The sequence below is a fragment of the Leptodactylus fuscus genome, unplaced genomic scaffold (genome assembly GCF_031893055.1).
Source record: "Leptodactylus fuscus isolate aLepFus1 unplaced genomic scaffold, aLepFus1.hap2 HAP2_SCAFFOLD_88, whole genome shotgun sequence".
In the NCBI taxonomy this organism is placed as follows: domain Eukaryota; kingdom Metazoa; phylum Chordata; class Amphibia; order Anura; family Leptodactylidae; genus Leptodactylus; species Leptodactylus fuscus.
This window is the reverse complement of record NW_027440926.1, coordinates 262961-280836: the sequence shown is the minus strand read 5'-3', so window position 1 is coordinate 280836 and position 17876 is coordinate 262961. Positions and strand designations below refer to the sequence as shown.

Sequence of the window (17876 nt, the reverse complement as noted above, 5' to 3'; positions counted from 1 at the left end):
ACAAACTTTCTTCATCCCCCATGTGACATGTCAGAGACAGACTTTCTGCATCCCCCATGTCACGTGTCAGAGACAGACTTTCTGCATCCCCCATGTCACGTGTCGGAGACAGACTTTCTGCATCCCCCATGTCACGTGTCAGAGACAGACTTTCTGCATCCCCCATGTCACGTGTCTGAGACAGACTTTCTGCATCCCCCATGTCACGTGTCAGAGACAGACTTTCTGCATCCCCCATGTCACGTGTCTGAGACAGACTTTCTGCATCCCCCATGTCACGTGTCATAGACAGACTTTCTGCATCCCCTATGTCACGTGTCTGAGACAGACTTTCTGCATCCCCCATGTCACGTGTCAGAGACAGACTTTCTGCATCCCCCATGTCACGTGTCTGAGACAGACTTTCTGCATCCCCCATGTGTCATGTCAGAGACAGACTTTCTGCATCCCCCATGTCACGTCAGAGACAGACTTTCTGCATCCCCCATGTGTCATGTCAGAGACAGACTTTCTGCATCCCCCATGTGACATGTCAGAGACAGACTATCTGCATCCCCCATGTCATGTGTCAGAAACAGACTTTCTGCATCCCCCATGTCACGTGTCAGAGACAGACTTTCTGCATCCCCCATGTCACGTGTCTGAGAGAGACTTTCTGCATCCCCCATGTCACGTGTCAGAGACAGACTTTCTGCATCCCCCATGTCACGTGTCTGAGACAGACTTTCTGCATCCCCCATGTCACGTGTCATAGACAGACTTTCTGCATCCCCCATGTCACGTGTCTGAGACAGACTTTCTGCATCCCCCATGTCACGTGTCAGAGACAGACTTTCTGAAACCCCCATGTCACGTGTCTGAGACAGACTTTCTGCATCCCCCATGTGTCATGTCAGAGACAGACTTTCTGCATCCCCCATGTGTCATGTCAGAGACAGACTATCTGCATCCCCCATGTGACATGTCAGAGACAGACTTTCTGCATCCTCCATGTCACGTCAGAGACAGACTTTCTGCATCCCCCATGTCACGTGTCAGAGACAGACTTTCTGCATCCCCCATGTGACATGTCAGAGACAGACTATCTGCATCCCCCATGTCATGTGTCAGAAACAGACTTTCTGCATCCCCCATGTCACGTGTCAGAGACAGACTTTCTGCATCCCCTATGTGACATGTCAGAGACAGATTTTCTGTATCCCTCATGTCACGTGTCAGAGACAGACTTTCTGTATCCCCCATGTCACGTGTCAGAGACAGACTTTCTGCATCCCGCATGTCACGTGTCAGAGACAGACTTTCTGTATCCCGCATGTCACGTGTCTGAGACAGACTTTCTACATCCCCCATGTCAAGTGTCAGAGACAGACTTTCTGCATCCCCCATGTGACATGTCAGAGACAGACTTTCTGCATCGCCCATGTAACGTGTCAGAGACAGACTTTCTGCATCCCCCATGTCACGTGTCAGAGACAGACTTTCTGCATCCCCCATGTGACATGTCAGAGACAGACTTTCTGCATCCCCCATGTGACATGTCAGAGACAGACTTTCTGCATCCCACATGTCACGTGTCAGAGACAGACATTCTGCATCCCCCATGTGACATGTCAGAGACAGACTTTCTGCATCCCCATGTCACGTGTCAGAGACAGACTTTCTGCATCCCCCATGTCACGTGTCAGAGACAGACTTTCTGCATCCCCCATGTCACGTGTCAGAGACAGACTTTCTGCATCCCCCATGTGACATGTCAGAGACAGACTTTCTGCATCCCCCATGTCACGTGTCAGAGACAGACTTTCTGCATCCCTCATATCACGTGTCAGAGACAGACTTTCTGCATCCCCCATGTAACGTGTCAGAGACAGACTTTCTGCATACCCCATGTCACGTGTCAGAGACAGACTTTCTGCATCCCCCATGTGACATGTCAGAGACAGACTTTCTGCATCCCCCATGTCACATGTCAGAGACAGATTTTCTGCATCCTCCATGTGACATGTCAGAGACAGACTTTCTGCATCGCCCATGTCACGTGTCATAGACAGACTTTCTGCATCCCCCATGTCATGTGTGAGAGACAGACTTTCTGCATCCCCCTTGTCACATGTTAGAGACAAACTTTCTTCATCCCCCATGTGACATGTCAGAGACAGACTTTCTGCATCCCCCATGTCACGTGTCAGAGACAGACTTTCTGCATCCCCCATGTCACGTGTCGGAGACAGACTTTCTGCATCCCCCATGTCACGTGTCAGAGACAGACTTTCTGCATCCCCCATGTCACGTGTCTGAGACAGACTTTCTGCATCCCCCATGTCACGTGTCAGAGACAGACTTTCTGCATCCCCCATGTCACGTGTCTGAGACAGACTTTCTGCATCCCCCATGTCACGTGTCATAGACAGACTTTCTGCATCCCCTATGTCACGTGTCTGAGACAGACTTTCTGCATCCCCCATGTCACGTGTCAGAGACAGACTTTCTGCATCCCCCATGTCACGTGTCTGAGACAGACTTTCTGCATCCCCCATGTGTCATGTCAGAGACAGACTTTCTGCATCCCCCATGTGTCATGTCAGAGACAGACTATCTGCATCCCCCATGTGACATGTCAGAGACAGACTTTCTGCATCCCCCATGTCACGTCAGAGACAGACTTTCTGCATCCCCCATGTCACGTGTCAGAGACAGACTTTCTGCATCCCCCATGTGACATGTCAGAGACAGACTATCTGCATCCCCTATGTCATGTGTCAGAAACAGACTTTCTGCATCCCCCATGTCACGTGTCAGAGACAGACTTTCTGCATCCCCTATGTGACATGTCAGAGACAGACTTTCTGTATCCCCCATGTCACGTGTCAGAGACAGACTTTCTGTATCCCCCATGTCACGTGTCAGAGACAGACTTTCTGCATCCCGCATGTCACGTGTCAGAGACAGACTTTCTGCATCCCGCATGTCACGTGTCTGAGACAGACTTTCTACATCCCCCATGTCACGTGTCAGAGACAGACTTTCTGCATCCCCCATGTGACATGTCAGAGACAGACTTTCTGCATCGCCCATGTAACGTGTCAGAGACAGACTTTCTGCATCCCCCATGTCACGTGTCAGAGACAGACTTTCTGCATCCCCCATGTGACATGTCAGAGACAGACTTTCTGCATCCCCCATGTGACATGTCAGAGACAGACTTTCTGCATCCCACATGTCACGTGTCAGAGACAGACATTCTGCATCCCCCATGTGACATGTCAGAGACAGACTTTCTGCATCCCCATGTCACGTGTCAGAGACAGACTTTCTGCATCCCCCATGTCACGTGTCAGAGACAGACTTTCTGCATCCCCCATGTGACATGTCAGAGACAGACTTTCTGCATCCCCCATGTCACGTGTCAGAGACAGACTTTCTGCATCCCTCATATCACATGTCAGAGACAGACTTTCTGCATCCCCCATGTAACGTGTCAGAGACAGACTTTCTGCATACCCCATGTCACGTGTCAGAGACAGACTTTCTGCATCCCCCATGTGACATGTCAGAGACAGACTTTCTGCATCCCCCATGTCACGTGTCAGAGACAGATTTTCTGCATCCTCCATGTGACATGTCAGAGACAGACTTTCTGCATCCCCCATGTCACGTGTCATAGACAGACTTTCTGCATCCCCCATGTCACGTGTTAGAGACAGACTTTCTGCATCCCCCTTGTCACATGTTAGAGACAGACTTTCTGCATCCCCCTTGTCACATGTTAGAGACAAACTTTCTTCATCCCCCATGTGTCATGTCAGAGACAGACTTTCTGCATCCCCCATGTGTCATGTCAGAGACAGACTTTCTGCATCCCCCATGTGACATGTCAGAGACAGACTTTCTGCATCCCCCATGTGTTATGTCAGAGACAGACTTTCTGCATCCCCCATGTGACATGTCAGAGACAGACTATCTGCATCCCCCATGTCATGTGTCAGAAACAGACTTTCTGCATCCCCCATGTCACGTGTCAGAGACAGACTTTCTGTATCTCCATGTCACGTGTCTGAGACAGACTTTCTGCATCCCCCATGTCACGTGTCAGAGATAGACTTTCTGCATCCCCCATGTCACGTGTCTGAGACAGACGTTCTGCATCCCCCATGTGACATGTCAGAGACAGACTTTCTGCATCCCCCATGTCACGTGTCAGAGACAGACTTTCTGCATCCCCCATGTCACGTGTCAGAGACAGACTTTCTGCATCCCCTATGTGACATGTCAGAGACAGATTTTCTGTATCTCCATGTCACGTGTCAGAGACAGACTTTCTGCATCCCCCATGTCACGTGTCAGAGACAGATTTTCTGCATCCCCCATGTGTCATGTCAGAGACAGACTATCTGCATCCCCCATGTGACATGTCAGAGACAGACTTTCTTCATCCCCCATGTCACGTCAGAGACAGACTTTCTGCATCCCCCATGTCACGTCAGAGACAGACTTTCTGCATCCCCCATGTCACGTGTCAGAGACAGACTAATTGCATCCCCCATGTCACGTGTCAGAGACAGACTTTCTGTATCCCCCATGTCACGTGTCAGAGACAGACTTTCTGTATCCCCCATGTCACGTGTCAGAGACAGACTTTCTGCATCCCCTATGTGACATGTCAGAGACAGACTTTCTGTATCCCCCATGTCACGTGTCAGAGACAGACTTTCTGTATCCCCCATGTAACGTGTCAGAGACAGACTTTCTGCATCCCCCATGTCACATATCAGAGACAGACTTTCTGCATCCCGCATGTCACGTGTCAGAAACAGACTTTCTGCATCCCCATGTCATGTGTCCGAGACAGACTTTCTGCATCCCGCATGTCACGTGTCAGAGACAGACTTTCTGCATCCCCATGTCATGTGTCCGAGACAGACTTTCTGCATCCCGCATGTCACGTATCAGAGACAGACTTTCTGCATCCCGCATGTCACGTGTCTGAGACAGACTTTCTGCATCCCCCATGTCACGTGTCTGAGACAGACTTTCTGCATCCCCCATGTGACATGTCAGAGACAGACTTTCTGCATCCCCCATGTAACGTGTCAGAGACAGACTTTCTGCATCCCCCATGTCACGTGTCAGAGACAGACTTTCTGCATCCCCCATGTGACATGTCAGAGACAGACTTTCTGCATCCCCCATGTGACATGTCAGAGACAGACTTTCTGCATCCTTCATGTCACGTGTCAGAGACAGACATTCTGCATCCCCCATGTGACATGTCAGAGACAGACTTTCTGCATCCCCCATGTCACGTGTCAGAGACAGACTTTCTGCATCCCCCATGTCACGTGTCAGAGACAGACTTTCTGCATCCCCCATGTCACGTGTCAGAGACAGACTTTCTGCATCCCCCATGTGACATGTCAGAGACAGACTTTCTGCATCCCCCATGTCACGTGTCAGAGACAGACTTTCTGCATCCCGCATATCACGTGTCAGAGACAGACTTTCTGCATCCCCCATGTCACGTGTCAGAGACAGACTTTCTGCATACCCCATGTCACGTGTCAGAGACAGACTTTCTGCATCCCCCATGTGACATGTCAGAGACAGACTTTCTGCATCCCCCATGTCACGTGTCAGAGACAGACTTTCTGCATCCTCCATGTGACATGTCAGAGACCGACTTTCTGCATCCCCCATGTCACGTGTCATAGACAGACTTTCTGCATCCCCCATGTCACGTGTTAGAGACAGACTTTCTGCATCCCCCTTGTCACATGTTAGAGACAGACTTTCTTCATCCCCCATGTGACATGTCAGAGACAGACTTTCTGCATCCCCCATGTCACGTGTCAGAGACAGACTTACTGCATCCCCCATGTCACGTGTCAGAGACAGACTTTCTGCATCCCCCATGTGACATGTCAGAGACAGACTTTCTGCATCCCCCATGTCACGTGTCAGAGACAGACTTTCTGCATCCCCCATGTCACATGTCAGAGACAGACTTTCTGCATCCCGCATGTCACGTGTCAGAAACAGACTTTCTGCATCCCCATGTCATGTGTCAGAGACAGACTTTCGGCATCCCGCATGTCACGTGTCAGAGACAGACTTTCTGCATCCCCCATGTCACGTGTCTGAGACAGACTTTCTGCATCCCCCATGTCACGTGTCAGAGACAGACTTTCTGCATCCCCCATGTGACATGTCAGAGACAGACTTTCTGCATCCCCCATGTGACATGTCAGAGACAGACTTTCTGCATCCTTCATGTCACGTGTCAGAGACAGACATTCTGCATCCCCCATGTGACATGTCAGAGACCGACTTTCTGCATCCCCCATGTCACGTGTCAGAGACAGACTTTCTGCATCCCCCATGTCACGTGTCAGAGACAGACTTTCTGCATCCCCCATGTCACGTGTCAGAGACAGACTTTCTGCATCCCCCATGTGACATGTCATAGACAGACTTTCTGCATCCCCCATGTCACGTGTCAGAGACAGACTTTCTGCATCCCGCATGTCACGTGTCAGAGACAGACTTTCTGCATCCCCCATGTCACGTGTCAGAGACAGACTTTCTGCATCCCCCATGTGACATGTCAGAGACAGACTTTCTGCATCCCCCATGTCACGTGTCAGAGACAGACTTTCTGCATCCCCCATGTGACATGTCAGAGACAGACTTTCTGCATCCCCCATGTCACGTGTCAGAGACAGACTTTCTGCATCCTCCATGTGACATGTCAGAGACAGACTTTCTGCATCCCTCATGTGACATGTCAGAGACAGACTTTCTGCATCCCCCATGTCACGTGTCAGAGACAGACTTTCTGCATCCCCCATGTCACATGTCAGAGACAGACTTTCTGCATCCCGCATGTCACATGTCAGAAACAGACTTTCTGCATCCCCATGTCATGTGTCAGATACAGACTTTCGGCATCCCGCATGTCACGTGTCAGAGACAGACTTTCTGCATCCCGCATGTCACGTGTCTGAGACAGACTTTCTGCATCCCCCATGTCACGTGTCAGAGACAGACTTTCTGCATCCCCCATGTCACGTGTCAGAGACAGACTTTCTGCATCCTTCATGTCACGTGTCAGAGACAGACATTCTGCATCCCCCATGTGACATGTCAGAGACCGACTTTCTGCATCCCCCATGTCACGTGTCAGAGACAGACTTTCTGCATCCCCCATGTCACGTGTCAGAGACAGACTTTCTGCATCCCCCATGTCACGTGTCAGAGACAGACTTTCTGCATCCCCCATGTGACATGTCAGAGACAGACTTTCTGCATCCCCCATGTCACGTGTCAGAGACAGACTTTCTGCATCCCGCATGTCACGTGTCAGAGACAGACTTTCTGCATCCCCCATGTCACGTGTCAGAGACAGACTTTCTGCATCCCCCATGTGACATGTCAGAGACAGACTTTCTGCATCCCCCATGTCACGTGTCAGAGACAGACTTTCTGCATCCCCCATGTGACATGTCAGAGACAGACTTTCTGCATCCCCCATGTCACGTGTCAGAGACAGACTTTCTGCATCCTCCATGTGACATGTCAGAAACAGACTTTCTGCATCCCCCATGTCACGTGTCATAGACAGACTTTCTGCATCCCCCATGTCACGTGTTAGAGACAGACTTTCTGCATCCCCCTTGTCACATGTTAGAGACAGACTTTCTGCATCCCCCATGTGACATGTCAGAGACAGACTTTCTGCATCCTCTATGTCACGTGTCAGAGACAGACTTTCTGCATCCCGCATGTCACGTGTCAGAGACAGACTTTCTGCATCCCCCATGTCACGTGTCAGAGACAGACTTTCTGCATACCCCATGTCACGTGTCAGAGACAGACTTTCTGCATCCCCCATGTGACATGTCAGAGACAGACTTTCTGCATCCCCCATGTCACGTGTCAGAGACAGACTTTCTGCATCCCCCATGTGACATGTCAGAGACAGACTTTCTGCATCCCCCATGTCACGTGTCAGAGACAGACTTACTGCATCCCCCATGTCACGTGTCAGAGACAGACTTTCTGCATCCCCCATATGACATGTCAGAGACAGACTTTCTGCATCCCCCATGTCACGTGTCTGAGACAGACTTACTGCATCCCCCATGTCACGTGTCAGAGACAGACTTTCTGCATCCCCCATGTCACGTGTCAGAGACAGACTATCTGCATCCCCCATGTCACGTGTCAGAGACAGACATTCTGCATCCCCCATGTCACGTCAGAGACAGACACTCTGCATCCCCCATGTGACATGTCAGAGACAGACTTTCTGCATCCCCTATGTCACGTGTCAGAGACAGACTTTCTGCATCCCGCATGTCACGTGTCAGAGACAGACTTTCTGCATCCCCCATGTCACGTGTCAGAGACAGACTTTCTGCATACCCCATGTCACGTGTCAGAGACAGACTTTCTGCATCCCCCATGTGACATGTCAGAAACAGACTTTCTGCATCCCCCATGTCACGTGTCAGAGACAGACTTTCTGCATCCTCCATGTGACATGTCAGAGACAGACTTTCTGCATCCCCCATGTCACGTGTCATAGACAGACTTTCTGCATCCCCCATGTCACGTGTTAGAGACAGACTTTCTGCATCCCCCATGTGACATGTCAGAGACAGACTTTCTGCATCCCCCATGTCACGTGTCAGAGACAGACTTACTGCATCCCCCATGTCACGTGTCAGAGACAGACTTTCTGCATCCTCCATGTGACATGTCAGAGACAGACTTTCTGCATCCCCCATGTCACGCGTCAGAGACAGACTTACTGCATCCCCCATGTCACGTGTCAGAGACAGACTTTCTGCATCCCCCATGTCACGTGTTAAGAGACAGACTTTCTGCATCCCCCATGTCACGTGTCAGAGACAGACTTTCTGCATCCCCCATGTCACTTGTCAGAGACAGACTTACTGCATCCCCCATGTCACGTGTCAGAGGCAGACTTTCTGCATCCCCCATGTCACATGTCAGAGACAGACTTTCTGCATCCCCCATGTCATGTGTTAAGAGACAGACTTTCTGCATCCCCCATGTCACGTGTCAGAGACAGACTTTCTGCATCCCCCATGTCACGTGTCAGAGACAGACTTTCTGCATCCCCCATGTCACGTGTCAGAGACAGACTATCTGCATCCCCCATGTCACATGTCAGAGACAGACTTACTGCATCCCCCATGTCACGTGTCAGAGACAGACTTTCTGCATCTCCCATGTGACATGTCAGAGACAGACTTTCTACATCCCCCATGTCACGTGTCAGAGACAGACTGTTACATACTGTATATACAATTGAAAAGTTGGATTTCTATTTGTTTTGGCAGTGACATCATCACCTCAGGCTTTATCCTCTTCATTACCTGCTCGGCACTCACACGCAGCGTACAAGTAGTTGTTGGTTCGCAGCAGTTTGCACTGTCCATAGGGGCCACATTCATTGATACATGGAGACAGAAAGGTGCGGAGGTTGAGTTCTGCGCTGATGTTATTGCACTGCCGCCATCTAACAGTAGAGACAGGACAATAGTCAAATAGGGAGAGACTAGAATGTGCACGGCACACAATGAAAGGTATGGTCCTATAGGGTGAGGGGAGGTTATGGGTGACACAAGAGCTAAGGTCCTATAGGGTGAGGGGAGTGTATGGGTGACACAAGAGTTATGGTCCCATAGGGTGAGGGGAGGGTATGGGTGACACAAGAGCTATGGTCCTATAGGGTGAGGGGAGGGTATGGGTGACACAAGAGCTAAGGTCCTATAGGGTGAGGGGAGTGTATGGGTGACACAAGAGTTATGGTCCTATAGGGTGAGGGGAGGGTATGGGTGACACAAGAGCTATGGTCCTATAGGGTGAGGGGAGGGTATGGGTGACACAAGAGTTATGGTCCTATAGGGTGAGGGGAGGGTATGGGTGACACAAGAGCTATGGTCCTATAGGGTGAGGGGAGAGTATGGGTGACACAAGAGCTATGGTCCTATAGGGTGAGGGGAGGGTATGGGTGACACAAGAGCTATGGTCCTATAGGGTGAGGGGAGTGTATGGGTGACACAAGAGCTATGGTCCTATAGGGTGAGGGGAGGGTATGGGTGACACAAGAGCTATGGTCCTATAGGGTGAGGGGAGTGTATGGGTGACACAAGAGCTATGGTCCTATAGGGTGAGGGGAGTGTATGGGTGACACAAGAGTTATGGTCCTATAGGGTGAGGGGAGGGTATGGGTGACACAAGAGCTATGGTCCTATAGGGTGAGGGGAGGGTATGGGTGACACAAGAGCTATGGTCCTATAGGGTGAGGGGAGTGTATGGGTGACACAAGAGCTATGGTCCTATAGGGTGAGGGGAGGGTATGGGTGACACAAGAGTTATGGTCCTATAGGGTGAGGGGAGGGTATGGGTGACACAAGAGCTATGGTCCTATAGGGTGAGGGGAGAGTATGGGTGACACAAGAGCTATGGTCCTATAGGGTGAGGGGAGGGTATGGGTGACACAAGAGCTATGGTCCTATAGGGTGAGGGGAGTGTATGGGTGACACAAGAGTTATGGTCCTATAGGGTGAGGGGAGGGTATGGGTGACACAAGAGATATGGTCCTATAGGGTGAGGGGAGTGTATGGGTGACACAAGAGCTATGGTCCTATAGGGTGAGGGGAGAGTATGGGTGACACAAGAGCTATGGTCCTATAGGGTGAGGGGAGGGTATGGGTGACACAAGAGCTATGGTCCTATAGGGTGAGGGGAGTGTATGGGTGACACAAGAGTTATGGTCCTATAGGGTGAGGGGAGGGTATGGGTGACACAAGAGCTATGGTCCTATAGGGTGAGGGTAGAGTATGGGTGACACAAGAGCTATGGTCCTATAGGGTGATGGGAGGGCATGGGTGACACAAGAGCTATGGTCCTATAGGGTGAGGAAAGGGTATGGGTGACACAAGAGTTATGGTCCTATAGGGTGAGGGGTGTGTATGGGTGACACAAGAGCTATGGTCCTATAGGGTGAGGGGAGTGTATGGGTGACACAAGAGTTATGGTCCTATAGGGTGAGGGGAGAGTATGGGTGACACAAGAGTTATGGTCTTATAGGATGAGGGGAGGGTATGGGTGACACAAGAGCTATGGTCCTATAGAGTGAGGGTAGAGTATGGGTGACACAAGAGCTATGGTCCTATAGGGTGATGGGAGGGCATGGGTGACACAAGAGCTATGGTCCTATAGGGTGATGGGAGGGCATGGGTGACACAAGAACTATGGTCCTACAGGGTGAGGGGAGGGTATGGGTGACACAAGAACTATGGTCCTATAGGGTGAGGGGAGGGTATGGGTGACACAAGAGCTATGGTCCTATAGGGTGAGGGGAGTGTATGGGTGACACAAGAGCTATGATCCTATAGGGTGAGGGGAGGGTATGGGTGACACAAGAGCTATAGTCCTATAGGGTGAGGGGAGGGTATAGGTGACACAATAGTTATGGTCCTATAGGGTGAGGGGAGTGTATGGGTGACACAAGAGCTATGGTCCTATAGGGTGAGGGGAGTGTATGGGTGACACAAGAGCTATGGTCCTATAGGGTGAGGGGAGGGTATGGGTGACACAAGAGATATGGTCCTATAGGGTGAGGGGAGTGTATGGGTGACACAAGAGCTATGATCCTATAGGGTGAGGGGAGTGTATGGGTGACACAAGAACTATGGTCCTATAGGGTGAGGGGTGTGTATGGGTGACACAAGAGCTATGGTCCTATAGGGTGATGGGAGGGCATGGGTGACACAAGAGCTATGGTCCTATAGGGTGAGGGGAGGGTATGGGTGACACAAGAGCTATCGTCCTATAGGGTGAGGGTACAGTATGGGTGACACAAGAGCTATGGTCCTATAGGGTGAGGGGAGTGTATGGGTGACACAAGAGCTATGGTCCTATAGGGTGAGGGTAGAGTATGGGTGACACAAGTGCTATGGTCCTATACGGTGAGGGTAGAGTATGGTTGACACAAGAGCTATAGTCCTATAGGGTGAGGGGAGGGTATGGGTGACACAAGAACTATGGTCCCACAGGGTGAGGGGAGGGTATGGGTGACACAAGAGCTATGGTCCTATAGGGTGAGGGGTGTGTATGGGTGACACAAGAACTATGGTCCTATATTGTGAGGGGAGAGTATGGGTGACACAAGAGCTATGATCCTATAGGGTGAGGGTAGAGTATGGGTGACACAAGAGCTATGGTCCTATAGGGTGATGGGAGGGCATGGGTGACACAAGAGCTATGGTCCTATAGGGTGATGGGAGGGCATGGGTGACACAAGAGCTATGGTCCTATAGGGTGAGGGGAGTGTATGGGTGACACAAGAACTATGGTCCTATAGGGTGATGGGAGGGCATGGGTGACACAAGAGCTATGGTCCTATAGGGTGAGGGGTGTGTATGGGTGACACAAGAGCTATGGTCCTATAGGGTGAGGGGTGTGTATGGGTGAACCAAGAGCTATGGTCCTATAGGGTGAGGGGTGTGTATGGGTGATACAAGAACTATGGTCCCACAGGGTGAGGGGAGGGTATGGGTGACACAAGAGCTATGGTCCTATAGGGTGAGGATAGAGTATGGGTGACACAAGAACTATGGTCCTATAGGGTGAGGGGAGTGTATGGGTGACACAAGATCTATGGTCCTATAGGGTGAGGGTAGAGTATGGGTGGGACACAAGAGCCCATACCTCCTATAGAGTGAAATTATGGTGTGGGTGGCACAAGGGCTATGGTCCCCTAGGGTGAGGGTAGGGAATGGGTGGTAAAAAATGAGATCTATGGTTCCATAGGATGAGGGTAGATTGTCGGTGGAAAAGAAGAGCTATGGTCCCATAGGATGAGGGTAGGGTGTGGGTGGTACACAATGAAAGTTATGGTCCCATAGGGTGAGGGTAGGGTGTGGGTGGAACACAAGAGCTATGGTTCCAAATAGTGAGGATAGGGTATGGATGGCACAAGATCTATTGTCCCATAAGGTGAGGGTAGGGTGTGGGTGGCACAAAAGAGTGATGGTCCCATAGAGTGATGTAAAGATGTGGGTCACATGCAAGAGTTATGGTCCATTAGATTGAGGGGAGGGTGTGGGTGACAGGAACTATGGTCCTATAGGATAAGGACAGCTTGTGGGTGGCACACAATGAGAGCTATGGTTCCAAAGGTGTGGGCAAAGGGGATTGGTGGCACATAAGAGTTATGGTCCCAATAAGTGAGGGTAGGTTGGTGTTGGCACACAAGAGCTATCGCCCCATAGGATGATGTGGGTTGCACACAAGGGTTACAGTACCATAGGGTGAGGGTAAGGTGTGGGTGGCACTCAAATATCATGTCATATGTACTTCCTTTAAATGGGCTCTTGTTATAAAGTATGGTGCTCGTGTGTCGGTACGTCTATGTATGTTGACCTCACCCATACTCAGAGCTGCAGAGGGAACGCAGATTTAGATACCAGGTGCCAGTCTGGGGATACGGGATTCGAAGGCGGCTGACGCCATTTGTTGTGTTTACTGCCAAGGAAAAGCCAGAGAACGATTCTGAAGAGAAAAAAAAAGTAATGAGAACAGGAACCACAGACGGTAGTGAGTGGCAGGGACCTATGGGGGCAATAAAAAGTGAGACCTCAAGGGCAGTAATACGAAGAGACTAGAATGCAAAAACCAGTAGGGAACACAAGGGGCAGTAACCAATGAATAAGTATTCACCACGACAGTGACGACCTGCGGGGGGCAGTAACCAATGAATGAGTATTCACCACGACAGTGACAAGTGACGACCTGTGGGGGGCAGTAACCAATGAATAAGTATTCACCACGACAGTGACGACCTGCGGGGGGCAGTAACCAATGAATGAGTATTCACCACGACAGTGACAAGTGACGACCTGCGGGGGGCAGTAACCAATGAATGACTATTCACCATGACAGTGACAAGTGACGACCTGTGGGGGGCAGTAACCAATGAATGAGTATTCACCACGACAGTGACAAGTGACGACCTGTGGGGGGCAGTAACCAATGAATAAGTATTCACCACGACAGTGACGACCTGCGGGGGGCAGTAACCAATGAATGAGTATTCACCACGACAGTGACAAGTGACGACCTGCGGGGGGCAGTAACCAATGAATGACTATTCACCATGACAGTGACAAGTGACGACCTGCGGGGGGCAGTAACCAATGAATGAGTATTCACCACGACAGTGACAAGTGACGACCTGCGGGGGGCAGTAACCAATGAATGACTATTCACCATGACAGTGACAAGTGACGACCTGCGGGGGGCAGTAACCAATGAATGACTATTCACCATGACAGTGACAGGTCACGACCTGCGGGGGGCAGTAACCAATGAATGACTATTCACCATGACAGTGACAAGTGACGACCTGCGGGGGGCAGTAACCAATGAATGAGTATTCACCACGACAGTGACATGTGACGACCTGCGGGGGGCAGTAACCAATGAATGAGTATTCACCACGACAGTGACATGTGACGACCTGCGGGGGGCAGTAACCAATGAATGAGTATTCACCACGACAGTGACAGGTGACGACCTGCGGGGGGCAGTAACCAATGAATGACTATTCACCATGACAGTGACAGGTCACGACCTGCGGGGGGCAGTAACCAATGAATGACTATTCACCACGACAGTGTCATGTGACGACCTGCGGGGGGCAGTAACCAATGAATGAGTATTCACCACGACAGTGACGACCTGCGGGGGGCAGTAACCAATGAATGACTATTCACCACGACAGTGACATGTGACGACCTGCGGGGGCAGTAACCAATGAATGAGTATTCACCACGACAGTGACATGTGACGACCTGCGGGGGGCAGTAACCAATGAATGAGTATTCACCACGACAGTGACGACCTGCGGGGGGCAGTAACCAATGAATGAGTATTCACCACGACAGTGACAAGTGACGACCTGTGGGGGGCAGTAACCAATGAATGACTATTCACCACGACAGTGACAAGTGACGACCTGTGGGGGGCAGTAACCAATGAATGAGTATTCACCATGACAGTGACAGGTCACGACCTGCAGGGGGCAGTAACCAATGAATGACTATTCACCATGACAGTGACAGGTCACGACCTGCGGGGGGCAGTAACCAATGAATGAGTATTCACCACGACAGTGACAAGTGACGACCTGCGGGGGGCAGTAACCAATGAATGACTATTCACCATGACAGTGACAGGTCACGACCTGCGGGGGGCAGTAACCAATGAATGACTATTCACCATGACAGTGACAGGTCACGACCTGCGGGGGGCAGTATTGCGCTAAGGTGTCTTTCAGTCTTCATGTATACAGTATGTATACGAGCATGAAGAACAGGGTATATCAAAGTAACTCATTTAAACAACATCTAATACCCACTGTAGATCATCAAATAATTGCATTTTCAAAAACCCAGAATGAGGGGTAAACGGAAAAAAGGGGTAGAAAATGCTAAATTGAAACAGACAATTTTTATTAAATATACAAAACACAATAACAAGTTAAAAAGGGTGTAAATAGGGTAATAAATAGGGAACAATAATTACCCTATTTATACTCATTTTGCTGGATTTATCCCCCACACCTACTGCTGGTCCATGTGGTATTGTCACCCTTTTTAACTTGTTATTGTGTTTTGTATATTTAATAAAAATTGTCTGTTTCAATTTAGCATTTTCTACCCCTTTTTTCATGTATACAGTGCTCAGTATCTCTCTATATTATAAAAATGAATTCTTGTCTGTCTGTTCTCTAATGCAAACCAAACGACTGGACCGATCGAAATTTGGTACAGAGATACTTCAGGTATCCGGAAAGGTTTAAGACGAGACTACAACTCGCTCAGACGTACCGTTGCTGAGATACAGCATTCCAAACACAGTCCCCCCCCCCCCCCCCTTAGCCAATACAAACCTGCAAGACTTTCGCTCATATTCCAACTGCAATACACACGGTCACTCCACATGCACAATACAACACTGATATCCAAACTGAGATACACGCATCAGAGGATTAGATACACAGATCAGCACACAGTATCACACCATAGGATTAGATACACGCATCTGCACACAGTCCCACAAACCAGAGGATTAAATACGCACTTCTGCACACAGTTCCACATGCCGTAGGATTAAATAAGCGCCTCTTCACACAATACCACACAGGGGAGGATTAGATACGCGCATCTACACATAGTACCACACTTTGGAGGATTAGATACATGCCTCTGCACACAGTACCACATGCCAGAGAATTAGATAAACGTCTCAGCACACAGTACCACACGGGGAGGATTAGATATGCACATCTGCACACAGTACCACGCAGGGGAGGATTAGATACGTGTGTCTGCACACAGTACCACAAGCCAGATAATTAGATACGCGTCTCAGCACACAGTATCACATGGGGAGGATTAGATACGCGCGTCTGCACACAGTACCACACGCCAGAGGATTAGATAAGTGCGTCTGCACACAGTACCACATGCCGTTGGATTAGATACGTGCGTCTTCACACAGTTCCACACGCCGTAGGATTAGATACGCGCATCTTCACACAATACCACACAAGGGAGGATTAGATACACGTGTCTGCACACAGTACCACAAGCCAGAGAATTAGATACGCGTCTCAGCACACAGTATCACATGGGGAGGATTAGATACGCGCGTCTGCACACAGTACCACACGCCAGAGGATTAGATAAGTGCGTCTGCACACAGTACCACATGCCGTTGGATTAGATACGTGCGTCTGCACACAGTTCCACACGCCGTAGGATTAGATACGCGCATCTTCACACAATACCACACAAGGGAGGATTAGATACGCGTGTCTGCACACAGTACCACACTTTGGAGGATTGGATATATGCCTCTGCACACATTACTACAAGCCAGAGAATGAGATACATGTCTCAGCACACAGTACCACACAGGGGAGGATTAGATATGCGCGTCTGCACACAGTACCACATGCCGTAGGATTAGATACATGCCTCTTCACACAATACCACACAGGGGAGGATTAGATACGTGCATCTGCACACAGTACCACACGATCGAGGGTTAGATATGCGCATCTGCACACAGTTCCACACGCTAAAGGATTAGATACGTGTGTCTGCACACAGTTCAACACGCTGGAGGATTAGATACGCATGTCTGTACACAGTACCACACGCCGGAGGATTAGATATGCGTCTCAGCACACAGTACCACACGGAGGAGAATTAGATACGTGCATCTGCACACAGTACCACACGCCAGAGGATTGGATATGCACATCTGCACACAGTTCCATACACCAGAGGATTAGAAATGCACGTCTGCACACAGTACCACATGCCGTCGTATTAGATACACGCGTCTGCACACAGTTTCACATGCCGGAGGATTAGATACGCGCCTCTGCACACAGTATCATACGCCGGGGTATTGGATACATGCGTCTGCACACAGTACCACATGCCAGAGGATTGGATACACGCATCTGCACACAGTTCTACACACCAGAGGATTAGATACGCGCATCTGCACACAGTACCACATGCCGTAGGATTAGATACGCGCGTCTGCTTACAGTTCCACACACCAGAGGATTAGATACACGCGTCATCACACAGTTGTACACACTACAGGATTAGATACACGCGTCTGCATACAGTACCACATGCTGTAGGATTAGATACTCGCATCTACACACAGTTCCACATGCCGTAGGATTAGATACGCACCTCTTCACAATAATACCACACGGAGAGGATTACATACACGCATCTGCACACAGTACCACA

At 50.0% G+C, this 17876-nt stretch overlaps 1 protein-coding gene across 1 annotated transcript in view; it reads right to left on the bottom strand.

The window, feature by feature from the left end:
* The window catches only part of LOC142188969 (transmembrane protein 8B-like), a 61501-nt gene that overhangs the window by 37500 nt on the left and 6125 nt on the right, over positions 1–17876 (bottom strand). The window contains exons 6-7 of the mRNA XM_075262081.1: positions 13464–13587; positions 9402–9544 (exon numbers count right to left, since the gene is read on the bottom strand). Coding sequence (XP_075118182.1) covers positions 9402–9544; positions 13464–13587 — 267 coding nt within the window. The remainder of the gene's footprint in view (positions 1–9401; positions 9545–13463; positions 13588–17876) is intronic.